At 36.7% G+C, this 14,532-nt stretch overlaps 2 protein-coding genes and 1 pseudogene across 8 annotated transcripts; 2 read left to right on the top strand and 1 right to left on the bottom strand.

Moving 5' to 3' along the window:
* The first annotated feature begins 2,197 nt into the window (after positions 1 to 2,197).
* On the top strand, positions 2,198 to 3,890 carry LOC139820192 (testis-expressed protein 10-like; annotated as a pseudogene).
* Positions 3,891 to 3,952: 62 nt separating this feature from the next.
* Crim (QVR superfamily protein crim) lies at positions 3,953 to 5,832 on the bottom strand. The gene is made up of 3 exons (XM_071790269.1): positions 5,648 to 5,832; positions 5,410 to 5,544; positions 3,953 to 5,286 (listed from the first exon to the last, which is right to left on the bottom strand). The coding sequence occupies exons 1-3, from the start codon at positions 5,694 to 5,696 to the stop codon at positions 5,006 to 5,008; spliced, it is 465 nt and encodes a 154-aa protein (XP_071646370.1). The 5' UTR covers positions 5,697 to 5,832; the 3' UTR covers positions 3,953 to 5,005.
* Positions 5,833 to 7,371: 1,539 nt separating this feature from the next.
* LOC139819955 (post-GPI attachment to proteins factor 6) lies at positions 7,372 to 14,465 on the top strand. Of its 7 annotated transcripts, XM_071789780.1 has the most exons (14): positions 7,484 to 7,829; positions 7,985 to 8,071; positions 8,483 to 8,654; positions 8,959 to 9,172; positions 9,298 to 9,425; positions 9,738 to 10,021; positions 10,150 to 10,430; positions 10,593 to 10,721; positions 11,479 to 11,681; positions 12,172 to 12,329; positions 12,757 to 12,986; positions 13,319 to 13,513; positions 13,781 to 13,927; positions 14,241 to 14,465. In XM_071789780.1, the coding sequence occupies exons 3-14, from the start codon at positions 8,557 to 8,559 to the stop codon at positions 14,436 to 14,438; spliced, it is 2,265 nt and encodes a 754-aa protein (XP_071645881.1). In that variant the 5' UTR covers positions 7,484 to 7,829; positions 7,985 to 8,071; positions 8,483 to 8,556; the 3' UTR covers positions 14,439 to 14,465. The 7 variants fall into 7 exon arrangements, with proteins under 7 accessions (XP_071645880.1, XP_071645876.1, XP_071645882.1 ...); XM_071789779.1 differs by lacking the exons at positions 7,484 to 7,829; positions 7,985 to 8,071 and adding an exon at positions 7,372 to 7,404; XM_071789775.1 differs by lacking the exon at positions 7,985 to 8,071 and having other exon boundaries at positions 7,432 to 7,646.
* The last annotated feature ends 67 nt before the right edge of the window (positions 14,466 to 14,532 follow it).

The following is a 14,532-nucleotide window of genomic DNA, read 5'->3' as shown; positions in this document are numbered from 1 at the left end:
GGCGCTGGTTAAAATTGAAATTAAGTTCAACTCACAATGGGCCTGCAGGAACAACCAATCGGGCCGAGATAAGCGGCGCTGGTTAAAATTGAAATTAAGTCCAACTCACAATGACCTGCAGGAACAACCAATCGGGGCCGAGATAAGCGGCGCTGGTTAAAATTGAAATTAAGTCCAACTCACAATGACCTGCAGGAACAACCAATCGGGGCCGAGATAAGCGGCGCTGGTTAAAATTGAAATTAAGTCCAACTCACAATGACCTGCAGGAACAACCAATCGGGGCCGAGATAAGCGGCGCTGGTTAAAATTGAAATTAAGTCCAACTCACAATGGCCTGGAGGAACAACCAATCGAGGCCGAGATAAGCGGCGCTGGTTAAAATTGAAATTAAGTCCAACTCACAATGACCTGCAGGAACAACCAATCGGGGCCGAGATAAGCGGCGCTGGTTAAAATTGAAATTAAGTCCAACTCACAATGACCTGCAGGAACAACCAATCGGGGCCGAGATAAGCGGCGCTGGTTAAAATTGAAATTAAGTCCAGCTCACCAGGGCCTGCAGGAACAACCAATCGAGGCCGAGATAAGCGGCGCTGGTTAAAATTGAAATTAAGTCCAGCTCACAAGAGCCTGCAAGAACAACCAATCGGCGCTGCTTATGATTGAAATTAAGTCCAGCTCACAAGGGCCTGCACTAACAACCAATCGGGCGCTGCTGTAAATTGAAATTAAGTCCAACTCACAAGGGCCTGCAGGAACAACCAATCGGCGCTTCTTAAAATTGAAATTAAGTCCAGCTCACAAGGGCCTGCACAACAATCCAATCGGCGCTGCTTAACATTGAAATTAAGTCCAACTCACAAGGGCCTGCAGGAACAACCAATCGGCGCTGCTTAAAATTGAAATTAAGTCCAGCTCACAAGGGCCTGCAGGAACAACCAATCAGGCCGAGATAAACGCGCTGGTTAAAATTGAAATTAAGTCCAACTCACAAGGACCTGCAGGAACAACCAATCGGGGCCGAGATAAGCGGCGCTGGTTAAAATTGAAATTAAGTCCAACTCACAATGACCTGCAGGAACAACCAATCGGGGCCGAGATAAGCGGCGCTGGTTAAAATTGAAATTAAGTCCAACTCACAATGACCTGCAGGAACAACCAATCGGGGCCGAGATAAGCGGCGCTGGTTAAAATTGAATTTAAGTCTAACTCACAATGGCCTGCAAAAACAACCAATCGGAGCCGAGATAAACGGCGCTGCTTAAAATTGAAATTAAGTCCAACTCACAAGGGCCTGCAGGAACAACCAATCGGCGCCGAGATAAGCGGCGCTCCTTAAAATTGAAATTATGTCCAACTCACAAGGGCCTGCAGGAACAACCAATCGGCGCCGCGATACGCGACGCTTAAAGTTTAAATTAGATCTAACTCCCTAGGGGCCTGCAGGCAGAACAACCAATCGGCGCCGCGATACGCTTAAAATTTACTGCCACGATACGTAACTTAAAATTTAAATTATTAAACACGGTAAAATATGGTGAAATAAAATAAATAAATGGTCAAATATGGCGAAATAAAATCAAATACGGTAAATAACGTTGAAATAAAGTCAAACACGGTAAAATATGGTGAAATAAAGTAAAAATACGGTTAAATACGGAGAAATAAAATAAAATACGGCAAAAAACGTTGAAATAAAGTCAAATCTGCACATAAACACATACATACATACAGACATGCGATTTTAATGCAATATTTCGACATTTTAGAACACTCTGAACATATTAACTTCCGCAAATTTGAAGATATCGATCTATTTCTAATTTTATTAGGTAATTCTTCAGTTTAGCTACCTCGGTTTACTTACTTTCTTTCGTTTTTTAACTTTTAGATCTAGGAAAATATGACAGGTAAGTTAAACCAAGATCAAAATTAACCTGCGTTGATAGAAATGGACATAAATGGCCGCGTTCAGCAGACGCAACTGTTGAGTGTCGTCTTATCAACACTCTGCGTTGATTGGTTGGTTCTAAAAGTAAGAGCCAATCACGTTCGACTGCTACTGATCGTTTTGGTCTGCTGAACGCGACCAATGGTGTCCAATCTCAATCCTTGAGGATCTCTAGGTTGGCTCGGTTGGCCGCTCTCATGTTTCTCTCTGTCTATAACTATATACTATATCTATGGTTGTATGCTACTTTTCGAGGCGAGTCAAATAACCTCACGTTGTGTTATTATAATTTTGTTACACAAAATCTAAATATACGTGTGCCATGTAGCTTTTTAGAGTTGGAAGCATCCACTCCGAAAGGAAATTTAACAACCTATATGCGATATTATTTTGTCCGTAATACGATACATATCATATATCAGAAATATGAGTAAAGGTCATAAACGTTCGAAACGCCTGAAATCAGAAAAGTCGAAAATAAAATTGAAAACTAAGAGATCCGTCACGTCGTTACCGAAAGGCTTGAATATTACGGATACGTCGTTTAAAGTAAAGAAGATACTGATACGTGAACAATTGAAGCAACGGAGTGAAACGGAAATTCTCAGTTCTCGCAAATTGAATATCGATGTACGTAAATCAATTTACATTTCATTTCTACGAGTTATGTGAATGATAATTTGCGAATGGTAATCTAGTGGATATATATATAATATCCTTTTTTTTTTTCAGGATTTATTAACGCGTTTTCGGCATCACAATTCGACTGTGAGAGAAGTTGCGTTGAGACAATTGAAAGACATCTTGTCGCGAAATTCTCCAAAAACTCTACATTCGCACGTGAATTCTTTGTTACGTGGTATTGCGTGATAAAGAGAGAAATGTACGAACAAGTTCCTTTCATGCGCTCGATTTTATTCTTGGCCGTATTTCGACGCGACACGTGACACCCTTGCGTGAAATTGTAATATCGTATTTAAGCTGTGCCATGACGCATATTGATCCACGTGTTATAGGAAGATTCTCTACTTTTCTTGGATGTTCTCGTAAAGAATTGCGATAGTGTCGTGGCGAGAGACAGCCATAAAATATTACCCAATTTTTTGGGTATGATATGTAGCGTACACAACCAAGTTAGACCTGGGGCACGATTAACGACGATGCTAAATTCCAAGAGCACGGATATAAAATGGAGAATTAAAGTTTTGGAACGTTTAGCTAATATGTTTGTCTCTATAGTAAGCTATAGAAAGCTTTGTATTGATGCGCGGTCGAACGTGCTTCCGATCGCGAGAGCGACGAGATATACCAGATGTATTCCCGTTTATAGCGATAACGTGACTCGAGTTTGTGAACGTAATCTTGACAAAGATGTGAGCTCGATAGGTAGTAGTAGCGTGAAAGAAACTCTACCTGTAGAAGACGTCATGAAATATTTAGATTTATTGATGCCACTGATGTCTGATATTTGGCTTGAAGTATGCCCGGATCTTTTTTATTTATAAAACATACGTATGCGCATTTTCTCTGTATTTTAAGGGTAAAATTCTAATCACGTACTTTTCTTATAGGACTTTGATCAGAAAAGATTTGAACAGTATTTCTTTTTGGAAGAATAAGATACACAGTGTCGTAATGGTGCAAGTCAAATGCACGTATAAGATATTATTAAGGAAATTTTTTAATCTTTATTCTTTTTAAATGCCAGGAATATGAGCAGACGATGTATTTCCTTGACCTTAAAGATCTATCCAGACAAACTTGCATAGGTGCATAACAATATGCATAAAGAAACGGCGTCTATTTCCTTATGCACATGCATATGGACCACGCAAATCTCTTTTAGCTGTTTATGCGCTATGCAAGTTTGTCTGGATTGACTTTAACAGATTGGAGGATGTGATATAGAGAATATAGAATTAAAGTTTTAGGCCTCCTTGTTGAGTACATACTACAACGAATCCTGCATTAATAAACGAGCACGGTTTCACGGCAAAATACTTAAAAGAAATATCGTTTATTTTATTTATAAAAAGTTATATAAAAAACGTATAATATATATTACTATCTAATACTAAAGCGGTAAATTTATATTTTACAGATAAGAAATATTTTTGCGAGACATGTCATTTAAATTTTCTTTGTCATCTGCTTCTACTATATTAATGGACGGCTTTGCGATATGTAACGATATTTCTATACATAAAACATGGTCACGCAATCTTCACATAAATAGATTTTGTTACATGGAAATAGTTATCAACAATATGTATATACGTAATATGTATATACGTAATATACTAGTATATTATATGTCATAAACGATTAAAGGGTATTTTCAAAATAACAGGCCTGTTCGTTTTAGCTCAACATTTTGCAATGTGCTTGCATTGTGCAAGTTCAGTTAAAACGAACAGGCCTAATGTAACATACATACTTAACAATACTAAATACAAGTGTTTGTATATTCGTGTGCATGCGCGCGTGTAATAAAACAAAATGTGGATGTATAAAAAGCGGAGAACGTCAGTCATTTGAAATAAATATGTACCCAGTACAATATTATTTTCGTAATAACTAATAACTTTAAACTGAGTCACTTAAAATTAAAACAAATAATACGCGCGAATAAAGATTCTGACACCAAAATGTACGAACCAAATGGCAGGTGATAAATATTCTTAATAAAACAATATCTAACGTTGCTCGCTCAGTATAGTACATTATAACTATATATGTATATGTAGACAAATGTTAAATTTTTGTTATCTAAGCTCTGACATCAGTGTTGGAAAGGCAATATGTGCATATTATATGCTGTTATATACACGCAGCACGGTGAACGTGTGTTATGCGTACGTATATAGGTATGCATGTATGTGTATATATAAAGCTTTTATCGATTTCGACAGCTGCCCATTTTAAGATACGTCGTATGTTAATATTTTTGTATTAAGGCTTTTGTGCGTTTAAATTTTTTAAATGCTATAAACTTTAATGTATAAAAACTAAAATATCCATCTCGCCTAAAATTACGTGTATGCAACCGCCTCAAGATATAAAATATTGTATAGCGATTTCCAAAGTTACCAATAATATTGAAACGGTCATAACTTCTGCACTGTTACATCTGTGATCGAAGTAACAGAAACACCAAGTGACTTCGTCGTAATAATCACGGTGAATATCCAATTGATGAATACTGTTATTGACGTAATGGCCTAATCGCACGTCTTTAGCAGCAGGTCTACAGCCTTCGTAATGATCCGCAGGAATATCCGTTCTAAAACTACGTACGGAGCTTAGGCATTCGCGAGTAATGATTGTTTCCGCTGAAAAAAATGCACACGTATGTACACACACATATGGCCGTTGTATGTTTTATGTTGGGTGAAATGCCAGGTGGAAATTTTAACAAGTCATCTCTATGTAGTAAGCATAAAGTTACTGAATACCTCCTTTCCGTTCGATTATCTTTACACACTTGTCGTCGTACTCTGGGCAAGTTTCCCCCCAATACCATAACCAATTTAAGGGTGTTCCACATCCAGGATGATTACTGTTACATCTGTAACAGTATAAGCTGTTGCCTGCGACAAAAATAATCTTATTATTTCAAAATAACATATAGATATAAGAATACGCTGAAATGATTCAAAGCCACGCCCTTTTGTATCGAGTAAAATACTGTACCCTTCGCTAAAACGGTTAAGAGAAAGATCGTGAAGAATACTTGTTTCATCTTCTTCTTGTTAATGCACTAACAAGAAACTTTATTCAAACTTTGTTTATATTTTATATACAATCTTGTTTATAACATGAGAGAAAAAACAGAAGCGTACCACTTTCTGTAGCACACATGAGTGAGTACCAATAGTACCATAAACCATAAACCACACTCTATACTCTATAGTTGTATGTACTGTGTAGTAAAGCGGGGAGCACACACTTCTGCTAAGAAAATTGATTGGTCCATACACATGTGCATAAGGAAATAGACCAATCAATTTTCTTATGCTTACGCCGTATGCGTTGTGCAGAAGTGTGTGCTCCCCGCTTTAGGGCTTAAAACACCTATTGTATGTACATTATGCCCGATCTACAATAGCTGTAGTAAGCTCATAGTAAGCCTCAAGCCGTAAGAAATTGACCAATTACAGGCGAATGTGAGGAGAATAATCGACTGTGATTGGTCAATTTCTTACATCTTGAGGCTTACTACAGCTTACTACAGCTATTGTAGATCGGGCATTAGTGCTGGTCTACAACCTTGCTTAATGGCTTCTGCACACAGAACGCGAAAACGCTTGCCGCGCGGCAAGAAGCGACGCGGTAGCCAATCAACGTGTTGCTTTTCCGTAAGAACCAAAAGTTTATTGGCTACCGCGTTGCTTCTTGCCGCGCGGCAAGCGTTTCCGCGTCCTGTGTGCAGAAGCCATAATGCTAAGACTCCATAGACGCGGAAACGCCATGCGGCAGAGTGCGTTGACCAATCACAAATTTTGATTTTGCGGCAGGCGACTTGCGGCAGCCTTCTGATTGGTCAACGCACTCTACCGCACGGCGTTTCCGCGTCTATGGAGTCTAATGGCTCCTGCACACAGGACGCGGCAGCGCGACAATGCGGCAACGCGGCAACGCGGTGACCAATCACCATCTGCCTTTCCGTACTACTTTCAGAAGTAGAACGGAAAGGCAAGACGGTAATTGGTTACCGCGGTGCCGCATTGCCGCGCTGCCGCGTCCTGTGTGCAGGAGCCATTAGCATAATGCTAAGACTTCATAGACGCGGAAACGATGTGCGGCAGAGTGCGTTGACCAATCACAAATTTTGATTTTGCCGCAGGCGACTTGCGGCAGCCTTCTGATTGGTCAACGCACTCTACCGCACGGCGTTTCCGCGTCTATGGAGTCTTAGCATAAAGGTGCCTCCCCATGCAGGACGGAATCTCGGAAAACGGAATCTCGGAATCATTCTGATTGGTTAGTCCCATGAGGCTAATAGCGTTTTTTCTTGGCTGCACTATCGCCTACTAGTGCAACACTAGTGCAACGCTATTGGGTAGTGCAGGGCAGTGCAGGGCGGTAGTGCAGCCAAGAAAAAACGCTATAACCAATAGCCTCATGGGACTAACCAATCAGAATGATTCCGAGATTCCGTTTTCCGAGATTCCGTCCTGCATGGGGAGCCACCCTTAGGCTGAGTTTCCACTGAGCGCGTCACGCGTCGCGTCATCCAATCAAAACATCCCATTTCATTACATTCTTGTGACGAGATCGAAATGGGATGTTTTGATTGGTTCAACTCGGACGACGCGACGCGTGACGCGCTCAGTGGAAACTCAGCCTTACACTTGTTTATCTACACCTACAGTTTCTGCACTTTCGAAATTCTGCTCCTTTATCGTCATCTCGAATCTCGAATGCCCGGCGCGAGGCGCGAGGCGCGAGTATGTATTTATATGTAACATATGTATTCCGTGTCAATATTGTCATTTGGGAACCGAGAAATGCGCGTGAAACAAATATATAACGTGTTACTGTGAAGCAGAGACAGTGTTTTATATTTATTTTCTACGATTTAATATATATGTTTGTGTCATGATTTCATCACGTTCTCCGAAACTTTGGAACTGTCCGACGTGTCGTCAACGTTCTATTTTACTCAACCTTTTGTTCGTTCTTTTTCCAAGTATGTTTATTCTTTCGCGAAAAATTAAGTTTATCGTTAATATTTGCCTGTGATACTCTGCTCGAAATTCCAGAAAGTTCTTATTTATTCAAATGTATCAAATATACTTATGTTGAACGAATAACGTGCTCGATATGAGAAAATACATAGAAAGTGGTCATTTTCAGAGACGTAGAAACGGAGGTTAGAACGTATATTTTGCTTTTAACGTTCAATAAGCATTATTAGAGCGATCGATTATTGAATTTTTCAAAGTAACTTTCTTGCAAACCTTCCGTATCGATAAATTTTGGTATGTTGATATCAAATCCTGTATTTTCACCCTTAATTTGAAATAGACAACAAAATAGAGAACAAATCGTTGCAAGAGATATGAGCACGCCATATATAATTATGATGCATCGAAACAGTTCGGAAACACTTCTGTAAGATCATGTTTTCTTTATCTTTATGTATCCTTCTCCTGCAGGAAGGTACGATTTACGTAATTTAAGAAACGCCAAAACACTTTTTTTTTTTTTTTAATTTAAACTTTGGCGACTCTTTTTAAAAGATAATACGTTATCGTTGGGCGGTTAGAGGCACGCAAAGAAAATTTTAAAAAATAGATTGAATAATATTCAGAGTGAATTTATTTAGGAGAAAGCGTTGCTTTTTGCAAAGTGTAAATAACATCATAAACACACGTACAATAACTTGAGAATATGTTGAAAGTGATGGAAAAAAAGGACAAAGGGATGGAGAGTTTTGCTTTATACGTTCGCAACTGCACCCTCTCCTCCCCCTTAATATAATATAGGATATATTGGTTAATGTGATCAACTTTTCGTTTATAGTGAGTCGCTGTGTAATACCACAGGCGAATCAAGAAGATCTGCTTCGCTCGTTCAAGAGCTATTCCGACGTGGCGATGTTTCATTATACGGTACCGAAGGAGGTGTTTCGAGCTACGTGGCAATTTGCTGCTTTTATGGACGATCCCACGTGCCATCCACGAAAAGTTTATATGTAAGTACAATAATATTTCGTATGACTTTTCTGAAAACTTGTACATTTTATTTATATACTTTTATTTATGATGAGACTTGACAAGTGCTTTTAGAATGGCATGCACGTAATTATAATATCCCACAATTTATTCATCTATTTTTCTTCTAGTTGGGTTCTTTTATTAGGATACGTTGTTTAAAATCAATTATTACATCTTGTAAACGTCCATACTTTTCTAAAACCACTTGTCAAGTATATTATTTATTTTAATTTATTATTTTTAATTATTTACGTAATCAAAGTTACTCCTTATAATTTTCAGACACATCAAGTTTGGTAGTTATCCAGTAATCTCCACGAGTAATGGAATATTTTTGACAAACAAGTCTGCCAAATGGAATGACGATATCGTAGTCCGTACTACCACTAGTTATCAGCCAAAAAATGTAACGGTTGTTCCGGTATATGAGCCCCAACCCGGAGATTGGTTTGTGGCAGCTTATATGTCTTATTGGGACGAGAGAGTTCAGCAACAGGCATGTTGATCAGCCTTTTTATTGTTAGATGTGTACACTTGAATCGTTATAAATCACGTATTAAAACATCTAGTCAACACATGCGAAATCTACTCTTAATTATTCTCGCGACTCATATGTTTCAGGGACTCGGACACAAATGTCGATACAGCATAGGTACGGTAGCGCTGTGGTCTCAAATAGATAATATTAAAAATATCCCCATTAATCGTCCAACGAGATTACGAACAACCGCAACGACAACATATTACAAGTAAAAAAAGTCTTAATAAAATTATTATCTGCATTTATTATTTATTATATTTAATGTGAAATTTTTTTCAAGCAGACTGAGAAAAAATATGTATATCTACGTGCTTTAAATTGCCATACATGTAGATGCCATTTAACGTACATTTTACAAGTGCAAGATAATCTGAAAATGTTGTGAAGATCTAACTTAAAGTAAATGAAAAGACAAAAACGTGTGCAAATAATGAATATGCCGCGCTATACTTTCCAGACCACTTTACGTATATTTGCACAAAGTGCAAAACATTCACGTCAGTTATTTTTCCATTTATAGGATATATATTCCGTCAGGAATATTGAGTTTCCGTTTGTCAGTCTGGAACTGCACCTTTACGTTGCATAGTTTTCGTAATATTGATAAACTTTGTATCGAGGCTATGTATTTGAAGGGACGTGTTTTGCCAACGTCTAATCATTTTCATTCCACGGAATCTAAAACTCTTGCCTCAAATGCTAGTTACTCTTTCATAGAATCTTCTCCTTACGAAGATAGCTATTATTATTTATTGATTGTTTCGAGTAGCATTACAGAGTTCAACGTCAAAGTCGATGTAACAGGTAATCTTTAGTAAATTTTATTATCTCGCTATATGTTAAGCTGTACGTGTATGTTTATATAAAAAAACGTGTAAAAAAAAACAAAATAGGCGAATGTAATAAAATAAATGTATAAACACGTATTTCAGAGTGTCCAATCAGATTGACAGTAGAGAGATCGTTTACTGAAGAATACGTGGACATCGCTTCAAGTTTTAATTCCATAATAGGAACAAATACTTACGAGGAATTAATAAAACACAAGTGGTATTATAAAGAAACCAATGCTAGCAGATTTTACAATAGAGATGACGTTTACCAAGAAAAAGGCAAAAACGAGAAAAGTGAGACTGATAATCAATGTATACCAAGGTATCAATTGGTTCGTGTTAAACATGCGGAGACATTCTCAACTGTTTATCTTCTGCAGGTGATATCATCTATTCTGTTAAGATATGCTACACATTTTTCTACGCACGTCGTATGGAATATATTAACGATTGGGAAATCATATTTCTTAAATCATTGTTCATGTATGATATTGATTGTTATTCATAATAACACGCTCTGTATTATCATCGGTATATTTTAGGGAAAGGAGTGGTTAAGTTCGAGGCTAATATTAACTGATTTAGTCCCGATGATGACGCAGTTTGATATTTTGCCGTTGATAGATATTGGTGGTACACTTGACATCGGTGTACATCTGGAAGTAAAAAAGGTAAGAGTTTCAAAATATTAAATTTTTTTTTCACTTTTAATTCGCTTTTTATTTTATGTCATCTTTTATTTAATATATTACTATTTCCATCAATCTTTATTTTGTATTTATTAAATACAATGAAAAAATACTGTTTATTAATTTTGTTTCACCTTCAAATCTTTTTTTGCTCTTGACGTATGGTCGTGTAGTCATCTCTCTATATATAGGTACATATAAAACCAACAAGTTCCTTTATTTTCTCTTTAACTTGACGGGACCGTGCATTTTTGCTATTGCAAACTTTTCCCTCAATCTTCACTTTTATTCTGCGTGCACCGAAAAAAGTTGTTACGCGCGCGCGCAATTGTCTTAGAGTAAAAAAATAACACGAGAAACGGAAGATATACTGATGTACGCGTCCATAACGTTACATGACCAACTTGCGAATGATGAGAAAGCGATAGAAAAAATTTAGTATAAAGTAAACAACTGTAAAATAAGTATAAAACGTATAAAATTTGGAATAGAGGACGTTGCGTGTAATGATAGAACACGGCGATAAGAGAACGTGTTCACGTTAGCGTAGAAAATATTAGCTCGTTGAAAATGAGAGAACGTGATATCGTGTTCCATATATTAGGGCGGAAGTAAAGGAAAAAGAAGAAGTAGCACGTTAATAGTAGGGTGTGTTTCAGAATAGAGGAGCAAAACTTTTAATATTTTGAGACATGATTCGAAATCGAACGTTGGATATATACTTTTGTAATCCTTTTAGCTGCCGTCGACACACGCGGTCTTGGTAACAATGTGCGTTCAACGAGGTCGTATACCCAAACTGGAAAACCTTAAATCTTGTCAAAATGGAACTTTAGCGATAACGTTGTCATCGTTAAACAAGCGCAACGCAAGTTTATTAATAGCGTATCCACAACCAGGCACATGGTACATTATTATTCTTGCTACATGTTATACGTATGGGTAAGTAAGTTCTAACTGAAAAGATTTGATTATAATAGATGCAAAGATTGAAAATGTGTTAAATATACACAAAATAATTTACTTCTCTTCCATTCATTCCTTTTCTTTTATCATCGGCATTATATAATTATGATTATACGAGCGTAGTAGTAAATAGAAAATAAATGAAACAGAAATAAGCTGCTACATGTGGAATCTTGTTTTTATATTAAAAAACGACAATAACATTTATATCCTAAGCAATTTTAAGTGAAACGTGCTTCAACCTGAATAACTCTTGTTCAAGTTGTTCGAGCTATTCAATTTCAAGCTGAGATATGAAATTAAAAATTCAAAAAATTGTAGAAAGGATTGCGTGTCCTATCGAATACGTGGATAGGGAAACTTTAACGCGAGATTGATCAAAGACGATCGAATAGGAAATAATATTGTAATTTGGTACACAACGTATAGTACTGTATGTAACATGATATTTTATGTCCGCGTATAGTACACCTGTACCCTGTCAAATCGAAAAAATGTCAATACTACTGAACATACATACCAGAAAGTGTACATTTTCTGACCAAAGTCCTTGCGGTAATCACGGCATTTGTCAAGAAATTCAAAAGAATATCCTTCATTATGCGACGTGCACGTGTTTTAAAGGTAACATTATTTCAACATAGTATAACTTTATGCACCATTGATTGTACTTTTTAATTTACTATACCGAATTACAATTAAATATAATTAAATGGAATATTTTAATCGTAATGCGCTAACACGCACGCACGCACGTATGCACGCACGAACAAAAAGCATCCTACATTATTTATACTTGATCAAAAAGTGTCTGATTTAAAAGTATAAAATAAAATTTACTTCAGTGACTGAGGCAAGTTAATTCTGAGACGAGAGGTGTCGCGTCGCGTCGTTTCGTTTGAAAACAAAATTTATGCAATTAAAAGTGCATGATTCAAAAAGATTTGAATTATACAAAATTGTGCACACGAACTGTAAAGATCTGAATTATATAGACGTATGTGAGCACACAAACTATAAGCTTCTGCTATATAACATTTCAATTACTCAGGTTACACAGGATGGGATTGCACCGATATTTCGAGTACCGTATCTGCTATTTCTCTCATTAGTGCCATGCTGCTCGTCATGAGCAATATCTTTTTCGTACCAGCCATATATATAGCCGTAAAACGAAAGCTATATGCAGAAGGGCTGGTGTACTTGGTTACCATGCTGTTCTCGTCTTTGTATCACGCCTGTGATCAAAGTGACGGACAATTTTGTATTACAAAGTACGAGGTATGTCTACAAATTTTTCTTTATTTTTACACACACACACACATCCTGTTTATAATTACGCTCTATAAAAAAAATTCAAATTCTTGTATCATATCGATTTTATTAAAATGAGAGAAACTATTATTTTTATTATATTTAATAAATAATAATTAAGGACAGTTTTTATACGTAAATTTTTACAAACACGTACACACACACACACATATGCATGCATGCACACACATTTCAATCTAATCTTAAGAGAATTACGTTCAACATACGTACTAAAATTGACTAGACATCTTTCAGTACATCATATTTATGATTTATGACATGATATATTTATTTGGTAGATTTTACAATACAGCGACTTTTTTTCGAGTATCTTGGCATTTTGGGTGACATTGGTAGCAATGGCGGAATTACCGATTGCTTTTGTACCATTGTGCCATATGACGGGAGTGTTTATAATCACTTTTGGGATGCAACGTGACAGAATGTGTTTAATCAGTACATCAATACCGCTATCATTGGGTATTATCATACCGGTAAATCTAGAATAATTTTTGTTAATCTAGGGTGATTTTACACAAAAAAAATAATGTTGGTAAATGAAGATGAATATTCTTTTATGTATTATATTATATATTAAGATATGTGTGCGCGCGCGCGCGTATGCGTGTGTGTAATAAAAAATATATAGGAACGTAATAGAAGTTTACGTAGAAATATAACTACACACAGAGATATATTTTTCACGATTACTTGAAGAATTTTACATTAAGGATTGACACAAGTATAATATAAAAGCGCAGCTTCTGTTACAGATTTTTACACACACTTACCGTATTTTTCAATCCAAGAAATGCAAAAAACCAAGCAAAAGGATACTATTAGGTTTGCTCTTTGCCATTACAGGTTTATTACTTTACTCTTTCATTGAAACGGAGAAAAACTATCAAGTACGTATATTTACAACACGTAGATATATATCTTACAAAAGTTTTATCGCCTCTAAGACGTATATCGTACTTATAAACAAAGTTTCGTGCGAATATTTCGGAAATGTTAAAAAAAAAAAACGCACCATGCACGTGAATGCGATGCAAATATCTCGCGTTATATCGACGTGGATAAAAAGTTGAAAAATTTGAAGCTTTAAATTTCACAAGTGGTAAAAGATTTCTAAAGCAGATTTCATTATTGAATCATAAAATGGCGTAAAGTATTATTTTCTTCTTTCAGAAACCTTATTTCTCATTTGCTTTGTTGCAGTACGTTCACAGTGTTTGGCACATTATCATGGCGATATCGCTAATATTCCTGTTGCCACCGGCAAAATCGCAACACACTACATCATTGACAAATACTTCATTCAACGATGATAGCGAATCATGGAATTGGAAAGAGTCTTATAGGATCCCCACATTTGCGATAATTGATCAGGAAAATCGAACGATCGCGTCAAATTAATATACTATATCATGTCTGTGAAACAGAGTTTCGAATTCTTCTTTCTCCTAGCTCTCTTCCCCCTTCCCTAGCCCTACCTTCCTAACCTTACCCT

The sequence above is a fragment of the Temnothorax longispinosus genome, chromosome 10, assembly GCF_030848805.1.
Source record: "Temnothorax longispinosus isolate EJ_2023e chromosome 10, Tlon_JGU_v1, whole genome shotgun sequence".
Taxonomy (NCBI): domain Eukaryota; kingdom Metazoa; phylum Arthropoda; class Insecta; order Hymenoptera; family Formicidae; genus Temnothorax; species Temnothorax longispinosus.
Note: the sequence above shows the minus strand (reverse complement) of the source record. Positions and strands in the feature narration are given on the sequence as shown.

Bases quoted from the DNA above. Each gene is read 5' to 3' on its own strand.
- LOC139819955 (XM_071789775.1), top strand. From the start codon at position 7,556: ATGATTTCATCACGTTCTCCGAAACTTTGGAACTGTCCGACGTGTCGT. The intron at 9,426-9,737 runs GTAAAAAAAGTC...TTCCATTTATAG, and splicing joins GCAACGACAACATATTACAA to GATATATATTCCGTCAGGAA. The intron at 12,987-13,318 runs GTATGTCTACAA...TTTATTTGGTAG, and splicing joins TTTGTATTACAAAGTACGAG to ATTTTACAATACAGCGACTT.
- Crim (XM_071790269.1), bottom strand. From the start codon at position 5,696: ATGAAACAAGTATTCTTCACGATCTTTCTCTTAACCGTTTTAGCGAAG. The intron at 5,545-5,647 runs GTACAGTATTTT...TTTTTGTCGCAG, and splicing joins CTTAACCGTTTTAGCGAAGG to GCAACAGCTTATACTGTTAC. The intron at 5,287-5,409 runs GTATTCAGTAAC...CATTTTTTTCAG, and splicing joins GATAATCGAACGGAAAGGAG to CGGAAACAATCATTACTCGC.